The sequence below is a fragment of the Hyperolius riggenbachi genome, chromosome 11 (assembly GCF_040937935.1).
Source record: "Hyperolius riggenbachi isolate aHypRig1 chromosome 11, aHypRig1.pri, whole genome shotgun sequence".
Taxonomy (NCBI): Eukaryota; Metazoa; Chordata; class Amphibia; order Anura; family Hyperoliidae; genus Hyperolius; species Hyperolius riggenbachi.
In genome coordinates, this window is record NC_090656.1 from 55966045 (window position 1) to 55986488 (window position 20444).

General features: G+C 47.2%; 1 protein-coding gene across 2 annotated transcripts in view; it reads right to left on the reverse strand.

The window, feature by feature from the left end:
- Positions 1-18442, reverse strand: part of ZFPM1 (zinc finger protein, FOG family member 1) — a 312656-nt gene extending 294214 nt beyond the window's left edge. The window contains exons 1-3 of one of the 2 annotated variants that reach the window (XM_068260644.1): positions 18305-18442; positions 10941-11032; positions 665-744 (exon numbers count right to left, since the gene is read on the reverse strand). In XM_068260644.1, the coding sequence (XP_068116745.1) occupies positions 665-674 (10 nt within the window). In that variant the 5' untranslated portion in view covers positions 675-744; positions 10941-11032; positions 18305-18442. Of the gene's footprint in view, positions 1-664; positions 745-10940; positions 11033-18299 lie in introns of both variants that reach the window. The other variant, XM_068260645.1, reaches the window with a different exon arrangement.
- Between the last annotated feature and the right edge of the window lie 2002 nt (positions 18443-20444).

The window sequence follows — 20444 nt, forward strand, 5'->3', positions numbered from 1 at the left end:
GGAGTGGTTCATGTAATGTCTAGCAGGCAGCTGCTGCCTATTTAGAAGTACAGGCAGAAAATCATTGTCATACCATTTCCCATATTGAATATTTGCAGCTGCCTGCAAGTATCTGGCTCTTCTATGGGAGCAGTGGGAGCACTACCTTCAACTGTTTATGTAAAAGAGCCCAGACGTAAAGGTCCATACTCACGGGGGACGGCCGTCGCCGCAACCGCGTGGCACGCGCGTGTTGCGGCGACAGTTCGTACGTGTGTATGACGCGCGCGCGCCCCGAACCGTCGCCCTTCGGAGCTGTCGCCAGGCGATTGACATGTTCAATCGCCGGCTACAGCCGCCGCCGCAACCTCGCCGGAACTGTCGCTAGCCCCGCATGTGTATGCGGGCTAGCGACAGCTACCCACACACAGCACACGGAGCTTCCGGCGGGGGGGAGGAACCTCGGCGACAGCTTCCGCCGCATCGCTAATCCCTCTGCTGCTGTGTGGATGCAGAGGGACTTGGCGACGAACTGTCGCCGAACTGTCGCGCACACGCTCCCGTGTGCTAGCGACAGCTACAATTGTCCCCCCGTGAGTACTTAGCTTAAAACACACCTGAATTAACACGTGACAAAATAAGATAAACATGGGTATATACACAACCAGGTCTAGTTAGAACTTGCCTGTTATCATTTTTCATCCTAGTCTTTCCTCATTATTTCATGTACGCAAAAGAGGCAGTTGAATGCAACCCAAAGCTCTCCTGAAAAAATATAAATAAAACAATTATCTGGCTGTGCAAACAATCCTGATAGCAAGTCACCCATTTAGGTGTTAAGATTTCCATTCATCACTTTTTTAATGGAACCAGCAGTTGTGTATATAAGAGTCCCATAAAATTCTGCACTTATACACATCATGCAATTTCCCATCAGATAGACGGGTCAAATCGATAATTTCCATCAAGTCCGATATGATTTTCAATAATTTTTCTGATCGTTTTTGTATAGAAGTAATCAGAAAATTGATTAGAAAAACGGACCTGTCTGTAATTATTGATCGGACCCATCTGATGGGTAATTCCATGGTGTGCATCAGGCATAAGATTAGCTCAGCGGTGCCCCCACCTTGTGGTGTCACCCCAGGCATCTGCCTGATTTGCCTATGTCTAAAAACAGCCGTGAGCTTAACAGTTACTGTACATCCCCAATACTAAAGGTTAGCAATGCTGTGGTCCATGCAGGGACCAGGCCATGCTCACTACAGGGATCTTGCCATGACATTTTTTTATTCTCAAACATTAGAACATCAGCACTAGAGTGCACCTAAGGAGAACATAACAATAGCTACCTGCCTCACTTTAGGTTATATAGTAGTCGCTAAGCACTGTTAACACACGCACATACAGCTCATGCAAAGTTTAGTGGTTGTAACATAAATAGTGTAACCCACATAATACAATGCATGCATTGCTTGTATAATGTACACTACTGGCCGACTGGGTCAGCGTCAATCCTCTCACACACGTTAGATGAAACTTTGCTGAAGCAGCCATTAACAAGAATGTAGCTTGAGTACAACAGCCCTGTGTCGTCTCAGCGAGCAATCATTGTTCTCCTCATTCACTCCACCCGCCATGTGATTTCACTCCCACACGACTACTTAGGCCACTCCCCCATAGCAAGAAACACGTCACACATTTCTACAATGTCAACCCTGCAATGATTGGATCCTGATCCCTGTCAGGCAAAATGCCGCGCATTCCCCTGGCGATCGGCGCTCCCCACTGCTCTGGTCGACATCCCTGCTAGCTCTGACGTAAGTGTCAGGTCCTGGCTTGATGACTTCATCAAGCTGTGACCCGGAACTTAGCGTCAGTACGAGCGGGGATGCCGGCCAGAGCGGAGGGGTCCACAGCTGCCCATCGCTGGAGCCTGGGAGGTGAGTAAAGGCTGCTGGCTACAGGGGGGACACCTGGTTAAAAGAGGGACGCCATGCCCACCTATCCCTGCCAGGGATCCGGCTGCCTGACCCCCCAAACGTGCCCCGCCCCCACCATGCAAAATCACCTGGTCCTTGAGGGAGGTTAGGCGGCCGGTACCGAAAGGATAGAATAGAAATGTGTTGATCTAATTGTCAGAGGAAAGAAAACCTGAGATCATGAATAAGAGCTTCGTCCAGCCCCACGAACACTGCTCGCCGTCCTCCCGGGTGGCTCAGTTCGGCCACAATCAGCCCCGGTAATCTGGCTCAGTCGCACAAGTGAGCCCAACCGACGTGACTGCGAGTTACCGGGGCTGATTGCGGCAAAACAGAGCCACCCAGGAGGACGGCGAGCAGTGTTCGTGGGGCTGGAGGAAGCCCTGAGTCAGTTTAAAATCTTTCTTATTCATGATCTCAGGTACACTTTAAATAGTCAGTGTAATGACATACAGTAGAATATAGTAAATGATTCAGGATAACTACTTTTACAGCAATTTTCCTGGTTTCAGCATCAGAAACACTTCCTATATCGAAATATAGCTTTATATTGGTATGTAACACCCCCCCCCCCCCCCCCCCAGTGTTGCTTAGCCTAGGCTGCACCTGACAAGACTGAAGATAGTGCCACCTGTGATATCAGAATGTAAATCAGGGAGAGGCAAGATTGTATAATGGGAAAACCCTGACTAAATAATTTATAAATGAATATTGTAAAAAAAAAAAAAAAAGCTAATTTTTTTCATTACATAATTTTTTACAATAGTTCCTATTTAACCACTTAAGCCAGTCTGGACGGATATATTTGTCCAAAAATCATCACTCAAAGGCAATCCTCCTCAGAAGCAGCAGCCAGCTGCGACCGCGCAAGGCATCTCCCCTGGCCCCTCACGAACTATTTGTCTGGTAAGCGGACGCTAGTCACTGCATTTTAACACTGGATCACTTCAGATCATTACTTCATAGGTGTATTGAATGGTATTTCACAGTGATCACATGTATTTTGCCCGATATTGATTTTGCAAGCACTTTTTTGTATTGTTGTTTGGTGGTCTGTGTGTATGCGTACGCCCATTTGTTTTATTGATGGGTGTGGGCATGCACACATATATCCACCTCCTGTTTGTTAACCCCCCCTTTTTTCAGATGTTTTTTCATAGGGCTCTGTGTATATTCATTGAGCCGGAGATTGTACACAATATATTATATACTTTTAGCACTTTAGTTGTTGGGCACTGGCACCTTTTTGCTGCACTTCAAGCACTTTAATAGGTTTTGTATATACGTGGCATTTGCTTAATCCAGGAATGTATTTATTTATTTGATGTATATCAATTCATTTATTTATTACTAGTGGGGGCATATATCCATTACATTGGAAGCCTCTGGGAGCTTTTTTATACTTTTTAATTGTTTTTAATTGTATCCAGCTTGTTGTAATAAAGATAATTAACTTTAATTGGAGACATTCTGGAGTATTTCTTGATATGGTGCCCTAGATGGCTTTTTCTTTTTCTTTGATGGTGGTACACTCAAAGGCAATCTGGACAAATATATCCGTCCAGCAGTGTTGCTGCCCTTGTGCACGCATTGCGTGCAGGCGGCTCCTTCCCTGCCTCTATTACAGGGGATTGATTGCTGAAGAGGAACCAGTGTTCCCGGAGGCAAACAATTCCCTGCAAATCAATCAAATGGCTCCAATCAGGAGGTATTTGATTCATGAATCATGAAATGTAAAACAAAAGATCTCACACTCCCTGGTATCTTCCAGGAGAGTGCTTACCAAAAAGTAAAATTAAAGTACAAATGGAAAAAAAAAAACACAATTCACATTAAATAAAAACTGATATACTCCCCACCCTGGGAGGGGCAATCTTGCGCTGGTGTTGGAAGATGCTGACACTGTGGTGTATATACACACTAGATCTGCTCCTTAGTGCCCGGCTGATTGGCACGCTTGGGAAAGAGAGACAAAAAAGGAGAAGGGGCACTCCGTAGTGTGTTATGTTTTATTCGAAAAAAATCGCAAATAAAAATGCACTTACTGCAATAGAAGTTGTTCAAGCATATAAGGGGACAAGCCCTAATCGGTCCGCGGGAGGCAGCCTTTCAACCGCTGTGGCCTGCAGCGGTTGAACTATGTATGTACAGTGGTGTGAAAAACTATTTGCCCCCTTCCTGATTTCTTATTCTTTTGCATGTTTGTCACACTTAAATGTTTCTGCTCATCAAAAACCGTTAACTATTAGTCAAAGATAACATAATTGAACACAATTATGTTATCTTTATCTTTAGTGAGAAAAATAACTCAAAACCTACATGGCCCTGTGTGAAAAAGAAATTGCCCCCTGAACCTAATAACTGGTTGGGCCACCCTTAGCAGCAATAACTGCAATCAAGCGTTTTGCGATAACTTGCAACGAGTCTTTTATTATTATTATTATTTAGTATTTATATAGCGCCGACATATTACGCAGCGCTGTACAGTGTATATATATATATATCTTGTCACTAACTGTCCCTCAAAGGAGCTCACAATCTAATCCCTACTATTGCCATATGTCTATATTATGTAGTGTAAGTACTGTAGTCTAGGGCCAATTTTAGGGGAAGCCAATTAACTTATCCGTATGTTTTTGGATTGTGGGAGGAAACCTGAGTGCCCGGAGGAAACCCACGCAGACACAGAGAGAACATACAAACTCTTTGCAGATAGTGCCCTGGCTGGGATTCGAACCAGGGACCCAGCGCTGCAAGGCGAGAGAGCTAACCACTACGCCACCGTGCTGCCCTTTGCAGAATTGTTGTAATTCAGCTTTATTTGAGGGTTTTCTAGCATGAACCGCCTTTTTAAAGTGAATGTTTACCGGATTAAAAAAGAAAAAGTGAGATACTCACCTAAGGAGAGGGAAGGCTCGGTCCTAATGAGCCTTCCCCCTCCTCTCCCGGTGCCCGGTCCCGCGCAGGATCCCCCGTAGCAGTATTCGACCAGTTCGGTCAAATACTGCCACTTCCGCATGCCTTCGGGAGCTTTCAGAAACCTTCGGGAGCACTCGGGCTCCCGATGACGCGGCCGCTCCATACTACGCATGCGCGAGCGCCCTCTATGACGCACTCGCGCGTACGTAGTATGGAGCGTCCCGTCTTTGTAAGCCCGAGTGCTCCCGAAGACCTACAAAGTCCCTGCAGCGGCGAACGCGAACGGGGGAGCCAGCGCAGCACCGAGGGCACCAGGAGAGGAGAGGGAAGGCTCATTAGGACCGAGCCTTCCCTCTCCTTAGGTGAGTATCTGACTTTTTCTTTTTTAATCCGGTACCCATTGGCTTTAAGGTCATGCCACAACATCTCAATAGGATTCAGGTCAGGACTTTGACTAGGCCACTCCAAAGTCTTCATTTTGTTTTTCTTCAGCCATTCAGAGGTGGATTTGCTGGTGTGTTTTGGGTCATTGTCCTGCTGCAGCACCCAAGATCGCTTCAGCTTGAGTTGACGAACAGATGGCCGGACATTCTCCTTCAGGATTTTTTGGTAGACAGTAGAACTGTATGATGTGCTTCTGCTGAAATGCTGTGTTACTTCTACGCCAGATGTAACGGGACACGCACTTTCCAAAAAGTTCAACTTTTGTCTCGTCGGTCCACAAGGTATTTTCCCCAAAGTCTTGCCAATCATTGAGATGTTTTTTTAGCAAAATTGAGACGAGCCTTAATGTTCTTTTTGCTTAAAAGTGGTTTGCGCCTTGGATATCTGCCATGCAGACCGTTTTTGCCCAGTCTCTTATGTTGGAGTCGTGAACAATGACCTTAATTGAGGCAAGTGAGGCCTGCAGTTCTTTAGATGTTGTCCTGGGGTCTTTTGTGGCCTCTCGGATGAGTTTTCTCTGCGCTCTTGGGGTAATTGTGGTCAGCCAGCCACTCCTGGGAAGGTTCATCACTGTTCCATGTTTTTGCCATTTGTGGATAATGGCTCTCACTGTGGTTCGCTGGAGTCCCAAAGCTTTAGAAATGGCTTTATAACCTTTACCAGACTGATAGATCTCAATTACAGTACTTTGTTCTCATTTGTTCCTGAATTTCTTTGGATCTTGGCATGATGTCTAGTTTTTGGGGTGCTTTTGGTCTACTTCTCTGTCTCAGATAGCTCCTATTTAAGTGATTTCTTGATTGAAACAGGTGTGCCAGTAATCAGGCCTGGGGTGACTACAGAAATTGAACTCAGGTGTGATAAACCACAGTTAAGTTATTTTTTAACAAGGGGGGCAATCACTTTTTCACACAGGGCCATGTAGATTTGGAGGTTTTTTTTTCTCACTAAATAATAAAAAACATCATTTAAAACTGCATTTTGTGTTCAATTATGTTATCTTTGACTAATAGTTAACGGTTTTTGATGAGCAGAAAGATTTAAGTGTGGCAAACATGAAAAAGATTAAGAAATCAGGAAGGGGGCAAATAGTTTTTCACACCACTGTAATCTAGTTCAATGTATAAGAAATATACTGCTGTCCTTTATATGAAACACCCTGCCGAGGGGGCCCGGGAAACAGCCTTGCATATTTACCTTCGCTCAGCTCCAGCGTCCTCATGACTACTAGACGCTCCCACGGAATCTTTTTCACCCAACCACGGCACCCATTGGTGGTCGCAGTCACCTGATCGCCTCCCAAACACGCCCCTCTTCTGTCACAACACAGCGTGTCATATGATGCCCGCCGCTGGGGCCTATCACGCTGCAGCCAATGCGCAAGTGTACTACTGCGTTGCCATGGCTACCACCCAACATTTTAACGCAACACAGTGGTTGAAAGGCTGCCTCCCACAGACCGATTAGGGCTTGTCCCTTTATATGCTTGAACAACTTCTATTGCAGTAAGTGCATTTTTATTTGCAATTTTTTTTAATTAAAATTAACACAGTTTAAAAAAAAAAATATAGTTTAAAAAATATATATAGTTACCTTAGGGACTAAACTTTTTAAATATGTATGTTGTGAAGGTATATTACTATACACCTTATTACCTTGATATGGGCTTGTAATTAGTGATGGACGCAAAACTGAAAAAATGCACCTTTATTTCTAAATAAAATATTTGCGCCATACATTGTACTAGGGCAATGATGGCTAACCTTTCAGAGGCCGAGTGCCCAAACTGCGACCTAACACCAACTTATTTATCTCCGAGTGCCAATGGGGGGGTGGGGTTGTGGCGCGCGCAGCGCGCCGCGCCGACAAGTGGGCGTGGCCATGATATTGTATGGGCGGAGCTAACGTAATGATGTAACAGCGAGGCATAAGAAAGCAGTGTTTCCACCATGATGTGGTGAAACGAGGATTCGCATCATGGGTGTGCAGAAACTGTATGATGCTATTTATAGCCGTCGTAACCCCAAAGCAGCAAATATAGCCAACTATGACCATTAAGGGCTCATTCACACTATTTGCTGCGCTGTCAGTTTTGACGCAACGCACATAATGTAAGATTCATATGGTAACATGAAAGTCAATAGACTTCCATGTTACCATTCACACTACAGGTGTGCGTTCCCATGCGTTACGTTGTAACGCATCTGGGAACATTTTAACGCACAACGCATACGTTTCCCCGATGGGTACAGCTGCCGACGTCCACGCTTTAGCGCACCACAACGTGCATTCCGTGCGATCCCTGTGCGTTGGCAGCGCATGCATGAAATCGCATTCGTGCATACGTTCTGTAGTGTGAAAGAGCCCTTAATAATAAATGCAGCAACAGTTACCCCAGACACCAGAAAATAAACGCAGCAGGCAGCATTTCACCAGAAAACAGTTGTAGTGGCCCACATTTCACCAGAAAGTAAACGCAGTGGCCCACATTTCACCAGAAAGTAAACGCAGTGGCCCACATTTCACCAGAAAATAAACGCAGCGGTTAGCATTTCACCAGAAAACAAACGCAGTGGGCCACAATTCACCAGAAAACAAACGCAGTGGGCCACAATTCACCAGAAAACAAACGCAGCGGGCAGCATTTCACCAGAAGACAAACGCAGCGGGCAGCATTTCACCAGAAAACAAACGCAGTGGGCCACAATTCACCAGAAAACAAACGCAGTGGGCCACAATTCACCAGAAAACAAACGCAGTGGGCAGCATTTCACAGTAAATAAACACAATGTGGGAAACATAGCATTTAGCAGAAAATAACACAGTGGGCCGCATTTCAACTGCAAAAAAAGTAATGTACTCACCTGACAGAAGTCTTCTCTCTCTGTTGGACTCTGGCGCGCATCTCCCCCGGACGTTCCTTCTGCAGCTGAGTCTCCCGCGCTGCCGCTGACAGGCAGAGTGCAGAGCTACGGGAAGATGGCGCCCAAAGCCCTGTACTGGAGACAAATAGTACAGGGCTTCGGCGGCCATCTTGCCGTAGCCCTGGTCTGCCTCCCGGGAGACTGCGGGGCTGCGGGCTATGAACTGGCACGGCGGCGTCTAGTAGACGCTGCGGCCAGTTCATAAGCAGCGGTGGTGTGCCAGCAGTTTAGGCTACGCGTGCCGGGCCCGGCACGCGTGCCATAGGTTCGCCACCGCTGTACTAGGGAAATATTTTAAACGCTGCAATAACCGGGACAAATAGGCAAATAAAATGTGTGGATTTTATCCACAGTAGAACATTTTATTTTAAAACTATAATGGCTAAAAACTGAGAAATAATGATTTTTTTCCAATTTTTTTCTTATTATTCCTGTTAAAATGCATTCAGAATAAAATAATTCTTAGCAAAATGTACCACCCAAAGAAAGCCTAATTGGTGTTAAAAAACAAGGCATAGATCATTTAGGTGTGATGGTTAGTGATAAAGTTATTGGCAGATGAATGGGAGGAGCGCTGACAGGAGAAAATTGCCTTTGTCCTGAAGGTGAAAACACCTGTGGGCTGAAGTGGTTAAAATGCTGCTCAATGTACAATCAGTTAGGTAACTTAACTTTCATCTGGCAGCACCGGCACTGAGCTTCATAATCCCAAGCAGACGGTAGCCGTGAATTCTGGAAAACCTTGGCTAGCATCTCCAGGAATTCATGGCAGGTCTAGAATGTGGCACAGAAAACCCAAGTTTCCATAAGACAAGAGATCTCCTCTTTTTGTGCGAACTCTTTTTCATAATAGTTACATTGTGCCGATTCCATTAGTTTATTTCTTCCTTGATTGAATGCTTGTGCTAATGACTTCCCCAACGACGAACGGGGATGGGAAGGCCTATTAAGATATACGGCGTCTTCACAGCAACGGTTAATCCTTCTGCTGTGTTTTTTTCTCCGCTGCACTCCTATCTGCATGGCTATTGTTCGCAGAGAAGGAAATAAATACTGTGTTTTTGCAGAAAAAATGAGTCCCAGGTCTGCAGGGAGGAGATAATGCTGCCAGAACCGCAGAGCCTATTGTGCTCGGCCTGACACCTCTTACATACTTCTGCACACTTGTATGAGAGCCAATTAGTCTGAGCTGATATTGCTGGAGAACGGAGTGGGGCTGGCTGAGGAATGTTATGGTTGGTTGGCATGTGCAGCGCGCAGAGGACTTAATTCCTTTTCAGGCTGTCAAGTGTAAAAGCCAGTTGCGGCCTCGAGCGTTTCCTTCGCGACTGCTGCCTGGGCACCGGGAGATAGCAGGCATCCAATCACGCGCTGCACTCATTTACTGAAATTATCATCCGGTAAACTTTCACTTTCTGCAAAATGACAGCCCCCCTTTGATGGAGCATCCCTTTAAAGTCCATGCTAATTTGCAGATGATTGTCTTACTTCCTGCGGAATGCTGCTCTGTGCCTAGTGACAGATGATACATTCTGCAATTTATTACATTACAGTCCTCTGTGGATGCCCGCTGGAGCTTGCTGGGGTCTATCTACTTCATCACATGGTCATATAGTGATATATACTGGAGATGCTTACATTACTGAAAGCTAGAAACTGGTAGTACTTGGGTATAATTTTGTAATGGGTGGTTAATGTGGAAGCTGATGTGTTCTTATCAGGGGCTTATCTGGGTAATATAGCGCCTATGGCAAACACTAAAATTCCCCACCCTCCCCCACCCACTAGAAGTCACTAGAGTTAGCCCCCCAGTATAAGTACTGTATTTTTTGGACAATAAGACGCATCTGGTTTAAGGTGAAAAAAATATATATACTAAACCTGGTGTGTCTATAGTGTTATGTTTCCCTTGTGCCTCATTTGTCCTCTGGTGTCCCTGTGTCATTGTCTGTCCCACTGAGTCCTCTGTTGTTCCCCTATGTCAGGAATGGGCAAACTCAGCCCTCCAGCTGTTACGAAACTACAAATCCCACAATGATTGTGCCTTTATGTGTCATGACTGTGGCTGTCAGACTCCTGCAATGCATTGTGGGACTTGTAGTTCCTTAACAGTTGGAGGGCCAAGTTTGCCCATGCCTGCCCTATGTCATCTTCTGTCCCCTTGTCCATGTCCTCATCCCTGTTTGCGGTGTCCTATCCCTGTGTCCCATTAACATCAGTGAATGAGGAGACCCCAGAGAACAAAATAGCACTATAATAAGGGCTGTGAACCAGCGCTGAGTGAGAGGAGAACAGAATAAATGAAAAGGACGAATGTAATCCGGTGTAAGGAAAGATGACAGAGGGCTGCAGAAATAGTGGAGAGCTTACCGAAGAGAAAGGAGTGCATCGCGAACACCATCGCTACTGCTACTACGTGCCTTCCTCTGGGTCAGATGTTCTAATCGGTATTGCGGTGCTTGTCCACAGTGGGAGGAGGGGCAGTGACCGAAGTGTTGGGGCGGCAAAAGGTGACAGAAGACAGAATGCAGGAACATGTAAAAGGCAAACAGCCTAGTGAGAGCGGATCCTATTCCTCATCAGTCTGTCAGTCTGTCTGTCAGTATCCGCATTTGTGGTGTCCAGAGTGATCATGTACACGGGCCTGTGGTCCACTCATTGGAACTGAACAACTGAACTGTTGGCAACTTACATGTCCGAAGGGATTCCATGCTTGGCATAAGCTACATTGACCCGTCTGTTTCTTGGCTTCTAATCTGTTTTCACTGTCAGTGTGAACCCAGCCTAAAAATATATATAACAAATGCATGTTAGCCCACACTAGAGTTTTAATATAATGCTTCTTATACATTCTCTTAACCAAATTGTTCATTTCAGCTTGAACACTGCATTTAATCCTACCAAATAATTCCTAAATAAATGCAAACTTTCCATGTAAAAAGTAATGCATAAGAGATCTTACATTAATTACTAGAAGAGGTAATGTGGAGGTGACACTAGTAGAAATTTGCAAATGTTATGCTGCCACCTCCTGGCCAAGAAAAGGAAAACCCTGTTAAAACTATTCAAATTAAACCATCATTTAAATTTGTGAGCACACAATAACCTCTGTACAATATCTGCAAATCTTCTTACTTCTGTGAAACAGAGTAATGAAGAATTCAATAAAGTCAATTGTTTCAAATAGTCCCCTATTTACAAACGACTTGAGTTACAACATTTCAGAGATACAAACAAAGTCATCTTCTTGCACAAAATATACAATACGGTTTTCGTTATTACATATTTTTGTTGTTGTTAAAGACAGCACAAGGTGGGCTAAACATTTTTTAAAAAGTAAGCTTACCTGATCTGGAGGACTGAGCGGACCAGGTAACCGCAAAAACAGCCGCTCCTCGCCATTCCTGTGGGCCGCATTGGCCCACTTTCACTTTTGTCACGATGCTGCAAGGAGAAACTGTGTCTCTCGCAGCATTCAGGGAGGCAGGGCAGTGGCAGGGGGCACGGCCAGGGAGAGAGCTGTCCAATCGTTTTGAACAGGGAATCCCTCTCCTTGTGTTTACCTCCGAGATAGCAACAAATATTGTCGCTAATCTCAGGGGGCTATAGCGCAATAGTGGGGTGCAGAGAGCTGGCTGAAGTTACGGGACCCAGTACCGGCAATACAGAAGGCGGAGGACGGCAGTGTGGGAGCGATACGTGCGCATGGGGCTGGAGGAAGCCCCAAGTATGTATAAAACTGTTATGTTCTATGGTCTCGTTTCCTTTAAGTGAGTACTAACCACTCGCATACTGGGGACGCATCACAAGTCCTGCACTTTTGGAGAGTCAGTTCCTTATACCTGATTATGTTATTCCAGCACATGACCGTCAAAATATGACTATTCACTCACTGACAAGCACATTCTAACCCTAGACACGTGCCAGTGTAAGAAGACAATCTATTTTATTCACTTCACTTGTCCGTGAGTTGTGGTTGAATGGCGTATTTGCCAATGCATTTTTTTTCCCCTAAAGGCCTACGTTCCACAGGAGCTGTTTCAGATGTGCTTTGGAGTCAACAGCAATTCCCATGGCGGTAGGCTAATGAAAGCCAATGGAGGGAAACCCACAGGAGCGATTGCGATTACCCCAAATCAAAATCATGCAGCATTTTCAGAGTATTTTTGCGCCAATACAAGTTTTAAAGGGACTTCGAGCAGTGCAGAAACTATAGAAAGATGCATATCATTTTAAAGCTCTCTTTCTCCTCTTTCCAATGATATATAAACCGCCACCCTACGCCTTTTAGTTTTTGCTATTTTCACGATCGAAATTGCCACGACTTCGATCGCAAAAATAGAGAAAACTAAAAGGCGTAGGGCGACGATTTAGGTGTCGCAAGAAAGAGGAGAAAGAGAGCTTTAAAATGATATCCATCTTTCCATAGTTAGCTTGTATTACACAGGGCGACTTTTTCAGCAGAATGGGGCTGCTGACTTTAGGAAAAAGTCGCCCTGTGTAATACAATGTAACTATGGAAAGATGGATATCATTTTAAGCTCTCCTGCACCAGTCTATGCTCAGTACCAGCGCTGGACAGCTCCCCCCCCCACCACCGCATGTCAGCACTTGGCACACATGGTGTTACAACCGCTGCAATTCAATTGCACCCAAATTGCACCGGCGGGCAGCAGATGGGAGACTGAACTGCTCAAGCACAAGCATGCAGTTCAGCCTCCAGTCTAAGAGGCCTAAGGCTTGGTTCACACATAAAAGGTGCAGAGAACCATTCCAGTCTTGTCCTGTCAGTTTTTGACAGTATGCAACAGTTTTTAACATTTCCGTTCCAGTCCTGTTAGTTTTGTATGAGTTTTCTATGGCTTGGTTCCCACATAAAAGGTGTACAGTTCTGTTCCAGTCCTGTCTTGTATCAGATCTTTATGGGTGTGTTCACACATAAAAAGTGTACAGTTCCAATCCTATCAGATAAAACTATAAAAAAAACTGATGGACAACTGACAGGACTGGAACGGAAATTTACGCATGAACCAAGCCTAACTGTAATGTAAACCTGTAACTGTAAAGGGAGGGAAATTCAGATACTTTTCTCGGTAGACGAAAGCCTCTTTATCCTCCAGAGGCTTCCCTTGTCTTCCTCCCACCGCTGGATGCCGGGACCCTCTCGAACTTTGTGTCCGCACTCCCTTCGTGGCCTGCATGTGAGAAAAACCTGAGCCCAAGTGACTTTGTGCAGTGCGGCTGTGCTCATTCATGCATGGAAGCGCGGCTGCATGCTATCTTCAACAAGCCTATGTCAAGCGGGTTCAAGGGGTCTCACCCGTAGTATTCCAGGTATCTCAGTGTCCTCCAGCTCGCCTCAGTTGTGCTGCTGTCCTCCTCACAAAGATCTGCAAATAGAACTCCATTCGCAAGCTACTGTGCATGCGTGGCCCCATCCGTATGCCTCTGCGCTAGGCCTGAACGATTTTAGGAAAAAATTGAATTGAGCAATTTCTGTCTGAAATTGCGATTTCGATTCGATTCACGATTTCTTTCAAATCAAGCTCTGTTCCTCCTCTTTGCTGGTTTGTTCCCCCTCTGTCCCCCTGTCTCTCTTTGTGCCCCCTTTGCCTCTTTATGCCTCCTGTGCCCGCTCTGTTTCTCTCTTATCTCCTGTGTCTGTCTCTGTGCCCACTCTGTGTCTCTCTGTGCCTCCACTGTCCCCCAAGCTGCATCAGTTCTGGACTCATGCTGGACATAGCCTCAAGCATGAGTCCAGCAATGCCCGTCTATCCACTTCGCCTCCTGCAGGCTCTAATGCACAGAATACTTCCTGTATGTCATGAGACATACAGGAATCCAGAGTTTTGCCAAGTACAAGAGCTGGCAGACGGCGATAGAGGACGGACAGCGTTGGACTCGTGCAGAAGGGATGTCCAACGCTGCAGGCCGCACACGCCGGGACTTTGGGGAAGTTTGAAGCCACTTCTTCATGTGGAAATGACGTGATCGCGACAATTGCTGCTTTGACGATTCCGAAATTGTGATCTTGGTGATCACGTTTCGGTTTAAATTCGACTTATCTTTCAGGCCTACTCTGCGCATGCATGGTTCTCAAAGGAATTGTGCCACACATGCACAGAACACTCCCGGGCTACGGTGACTGGAGCTCTATGCTTCCCTATGGCTCAAGTGGGTGATATTACAGTTTAAAGTGAACCTCCGGACTAAAAATCTACTCAGCAGAACTGAAAAGGGTTGGTGTTTCTTTAACAGTTTCACAGCATCAGAACTTTGTTTTTCTTACCAAAGCATCATTTTTAGCTGCATTTTTAGCTAAGCTCCACCCATCAAAGAAAAAAAAGAACCAGGCTTTTTTTCCGTGATGCGGTGCAGATCATGATGGGATTTCCTATGTTGTTATTCACGTTGCCTAGCAACTGGGAGAGGTGCTTAGGACACAGGACAGTTGGAACTGTGTCTCATGCTCCCTGTCACCAGGGCTGTGGTGTCGGTACAAAAATTTTCCCGACTCCAACTCTGACTCCTCAGTTTATGAAACCACGACTCCGACTCCAACTCCAACTCAGACTCCGGGTACCCAAAATGGCTCCGACTCCTCGACTCCGACTCCTTAGTCTAATACTTAACAGGGCTGTGGATTTTGTACAAAAATCATTCGACTCCTCAGTTTATGAAATCACGACTCCGATTCCAACTCCGACTCCGGGTGCCCAAAATTGCACCGACTCCACAGCCCTGCCTGTCACCTTTTCAACCAAAAAGATGGCTGCCATCATGAAATCAAACATTTGCCTGTTCTTTTAAAACAGTGTGGGTAAGAGATTATATTACCTATCTATTTTAATTAACATAACCATTGGAACTTAAAGGGGAACTGAAGAGAGAGCTATATGGAGGCTGTCATGTTTATTTCCTTTTAATCAATACCAGTTGCCTGGCAGCCCTGCTGGTTTATTTCTCTGCAGTAGTATCTGAATAAAACCAGAAACAAGCATGCACCTAGTCTTGCCAGATCTGACTTTAAAGTCTGAACCACTGAAACACCTGATCTGCTGAATGCTTGTTCAGGGGCTATGGCTAATAGTATTAGAGGCAGAGGATCAGCAGGGCTGCCAGGCAACTGGGATTGCTTAAAAGGAAATAAACATGACAGCCTCCATTTACCTCTCTCTTCAGTTCCCCTTTAATGACAGCATGTTTGTTTAGGCTGGAGTTCCTCTTTAATAGTGTGCTGACGAGGAAGCTGTTATTGGGTAATGGCCATTTTTAAAATGGAGGACAGAGAATTCCATTGATCACAGTGGACAAATGGGACGCAGGAGAGGAGAAAGAGATTGAGGAGTAGACTACACAGGAGGTAAGTATGTGTTATGGTTATTTTGACTTTTTATTTTCAGTTCAGGTTCTCTTTAAAGTAGTTGAGATATTTTTCTTGGTGACACCCATGTACCAGAGGTTTACATAGAGCACAAACCTCATAGCACGTCTGTTACTTTAAAGTGTACCTGAGATGAGGAGCGTCTCGGGTACCATACTTACCTAGGGTTTCCTTAAAGGGATACTGTAGGGGGGTCGGGGGAAAATGAGTTGAAGTTACCCGGGGCTTCTAATGGTCCCCCACAGACATCCTGTGCCCGCGCAGCCACTCACCGATGCTCCGGCTCCGCCTCCGGTTCACTTCTGGAATTTCAGACTTTAAAGTCTGAAAACCACTGTGCCTGCGTTGCTGTGTCCTCACTCCCGCTGATGTCACCAGGACTGGTGCTTGTGCTATACACTCCTGGTGACATTAGCGGGAGCAAGGACATGGCAACGCAGGCGGAGTGGTTTTCAGACTTTAAAGTCTGAAATTCCAGAAGTGAACCGGAGGCGGAGCCGGAGCATCGGTGAGTGGCTGCGCGGGCACAGGATGTCTGTGGGGGACCATTAGAAGCCCTGGGTAACTTCAACTCATTTTCCCCCGACCCCCCTACAGTATCCCTTTAAGCCCCCTTTAACAGAGCCCGAGGTGGGCTAAAAAAATAAAATAGTAGGCTACCTGATTCGTGTGGCTGAGCGGATCAGGTAGCCGCAAAAACCGCCACTCCCATGGGCCACAATGGCCCACTTTCACAACCTCTGGGTCACGACACTGCGCTGAGAGATTGTGTCTCTCTCATAGCATGCAGGGGAGCAGCAGGAGGTGCGGCCACGGGAGAGATAGCTGCCCAATGGCAGCTCAGGAACCCCTGCAGGAACACCCCTGGTGGGCGTTATGAACAAGGAATTCCTCTCCCGTGTTTACCCCCTACCTACTCGGGGGGCTATAGCGTGGCGGTTGGGGGACACAGAGCCATGTCATTAAGCAGAGAACATGCCTCTGTGTCCCATCTGCCCCCAGAAGATCCACCTCGGGTTCTCTTTAAGGACACTCGTCCCTCGCTGTATCCCTGGGTGGCTCATGTCACCCGCAATTCAGCCTGACCGAGTAGTAATTCACTGTGCACACGTGGCCGGGTTAGGCACACTCCCGTCGTGCTCCCATCCCTGGGAGCATTCTGTGCCTATGCAGTAGTACTGCACAAGCATGTTGTGTACTCGGCCACACGTGTCGATGAAGCGCAACTCGGCCAGGCTTTTGGGCTGAACTGCAGGTGACAGGAGCCACCCGGGGATACGGCGAGGGATGAGTGGGCTTAGGTAGCCCCAGGTAAGTATGGAACCTGAGAAGCTTCTCGCCTCCTTTTAAAGCAGTACTGTAAGTAGTTACCAGGTATTATTACCTGGCTATTCACATACCTCCCAACTTTTTCAGATAAGAAAGTGGGACACTTTAAGACACGCCCCTGCCACACCTCTAAACCCACCCCTCATCATGCACATTACAAAGAATTCAGACGCAAATGATGTCGTTTTATCATTCAAAACACGCTGGTCCTCTGCATTATCATTAGTTTTTCTTCATTTTAACATTTGAAAATAAGAAATACATCGCTTCATTGATGGGAATAAAGTTTAGAGTCAGCTAAAAACATCTCATCAAAAATACATATATTTACACAGATCTGTACACCAGTCCTGAAAGAGGGACAGATAAGGAAGAAAGAGCGACAGGGGGGCTGGGCTCCCAAAGAGGGACAGTTGTGATAAATTCTGCACCAAAGTGCAGATCATAAGGCCATTTGAAAATCCCCCCACCCCAAAAGTGGCCCAATATTAAAAACTGGGACCACGTCACGGGCCATCCTCAACTTCTAGTGGCCATCTTCTTCCTTATAATGTTCCCTAGTGCTTAGGGCTCTTTCACATCAGACAACGCAAGCAGGAGCCGTTCTCCTGCACGCGTTGTCTGCCTGTGGCGTGTCGTCGGGTATCTGCGGTGCGACGCAATCAGCGGCGGTAGCTGGTAATTAAACCCGATGGAAAACGCCAGCTCGCGGGTGCGTTGGAGGAAAAACTGCGCCCGGGTGCGTCGGAACCGCAACGCATCGAAACGCAGCGTCGAGTGTGAAAGGTAAAATGAAAATCTATGGACTTTCATCTTACCTTGGTTAACGCAAACAGCTGCCGTTTGCGTTAACGCACAAAGTCTGCCCTAATGTGAAAGAGCCCTAAGTGCCCCCCTTTCTCTTACACAGTTCCCTGGTAACTGGTGGTCTCCTCCCCCCCCCCTACCCAGGCTTTCACTCTCAATCTAGTTTTCTTAGTGGCCTCCCCCTCCATCCCCAATTCAGCTTCCCTTTTGGTGGTGGTGGTGATGATATCATTGGATGGGTTGGGTTCCCATCCACCTCCCCAGTCCACCACCAGAGCAGACCAGCAATGCCGCACAAAGCTACTATGGCTCTAAACAGTGCTGTTTACACTCCCTCCCTTCTAGTCCCTGTGCAGCATCCTAGAACTCCTGCAACACTACCACACAGACCCATGTCCTCTGACAGCCAGTATAGCAGGGGGAGGCCACTGGTGCGCACTGTGATTTATATTATAGAAGAAAAACCAAGAACAACTAGATAGCAGTTAGAATATTCAGCATAGAACTGGCTACAGATTATTACCCTCTCACCTCACCTTAGGAGAAAAGTCAGGAAGAGTCGGTGCCTCGAGGGATAGATGCAGATGACGTCACCGCGTGTAGGAACTGCGGAGGGCAGAAACCGGAAGGCGTGGCCACAGACCCAGACTGAGCGCGCCATTTCGTGTGCTGCGCGGGCTGTGAGGAGAACTTTCTAGCGGTTCAGCTGCGGGCGCGTCGTTGTGAGGTGAAAAGTGACCGGAAGTGAGGGGAACACTGGAGCACAGGCAGTGTGAGGGCGGGGAAGCACGCCCTACCTTCTACACAAGGAAGCTGAAGTAGCTATTCTCATTTTGTTTCCCACTGTAGATTTTGGGTTGACATTTTCTATGAGCAGATTTTTTTTTTTTCCTCCCTTGCAGCTATCACTTTACAGCAGTTACGTGAGGCTCACTCTACCTGAACGTGTAAAATAGTTTGCTGTCCCCCAATATGTGTTAATGTGTCTATTAGTGGTACAATATTTGGCCCTAGTCGGGACCCACTACCTACAGCATACCTCTCAACATTTTTTTGAGATCAGAAAGAGTGACACAAGCCACACTCCCTAACCACGCCCCTGTCACGCATACCATAAAGATTTTATAAGAAAAATATGTCATTTTATAATTTACACCACACTGGTCCTTTCTATCCTGGTTCAAAGGATGAGTATAAAGTTAAGGCCCGGTTCACATTAGCGGTGGCCGTCCGGAATCGCCGTGCCGGAGCCGGACCGCTTGCAGAACGGACGCACGGCAATAGCAATGAAAGCCTATGCGTCCGTTCACATGCGTCCGTTCTGCCGGACCGGATCCGGACTCCGGCGTCCGTTCCAACATGCGCTATTTTTTGGTCCGGCTCCTCCGGCAGCCGTATCCGGAGCGGAGCCGGACTGCACCATCCGGCCAATACAAAGCAATGAGAGCCGGAGAGCGCACAACACACTGGCTACAAAAACCGGACGTTCTACCCCACTTCCTATGCATTTTGGATGGGGACCACATGGGCCAAGCGTTCAAAGAGTGGGGCAGCAGCGATTTCATGCTGGAGCTCGTTTTGGCAGCAACATGTCTGATGTCTGATAACGAGGAGGCGAACAACAGGAAGGAGAGAATTCCCAGGTTTACGAGTAAAAAATGCCTGGATCCATGGTCCCAACTGCAGTCTCTGTATCCACGGATGGTCTCCACACGTCCACCTGTCTCCAACAATGACCCCAGACCCTTCTGCTGACCTCCCAGACCCCAGGTATTTACAGGATGTTATCTCCTTAAGAAACCGGATCCGGACCGCAACCGTGTTCACATCGCACGGAAACCGGATGCAAACGGACCGGATCCGGATCCGGATAGGAACCGTACGGATCAGGTCCGGTCCGGCTCCGGTGCGGTCCGGACATCCGGTGCGGTTTTGACAAAACCGCAAGTGTGAACATGGCCTTAGAGTCAATTTAATACATTTTTCAGTAGAAAATTACATAATTTTACATAGGTCTGTTCATCAGTCCTGAAAAGGACAAATGAGGAGGAAAGAGGGACAGGGCTCCCAAAGAGGGACAGATGGGAGAGGGGGACACCACAGCAGGGCAGGAGACACTGGAGAGGGGGACACAGCAGGGCAGGGGACACTGGAGAGGTGAACACATGGCAGGGCAGGGGACGCTGGAGAGGGGGACACGGCAGGGCAGGGGACACTAGAGAGGTGGACACACAGCAGGGCAGGGGACGCTGGAGAGCTGGACACACGGCATGGCAGGGGACACTGGAGAGGGGGACACAAAGTAGGGCTGGAGAGGTGGACACACGGCATGGCAGGGGACACTGGAGAGGGGGACACAAAGCAGGGCAGGGGACACTGGAGAGGGGGACACAGCAGGGCAGGGGACACTGGAGAGGTGGACACAGCAGGGCAGGAAACGCTGGAGAGGTAGACAAACAGCATGGCAGGGGACACGGCATGGCAGGGGGCGCTAGAGAGGGGACACACAGCATGGCAGGGAACACTGAAGAGAGGGGCAGGGGACACTGGAGAGGTGGACACAGCATGGCAGGGGACGCTGGAGAGGGGGACACACAGCATGGCAGGGGACACTGGAGAGGGGGGCAGGGCAGTAGACACTGGAGAGGTGGACGCAGGGCAGGGGAAGCTGGAGAG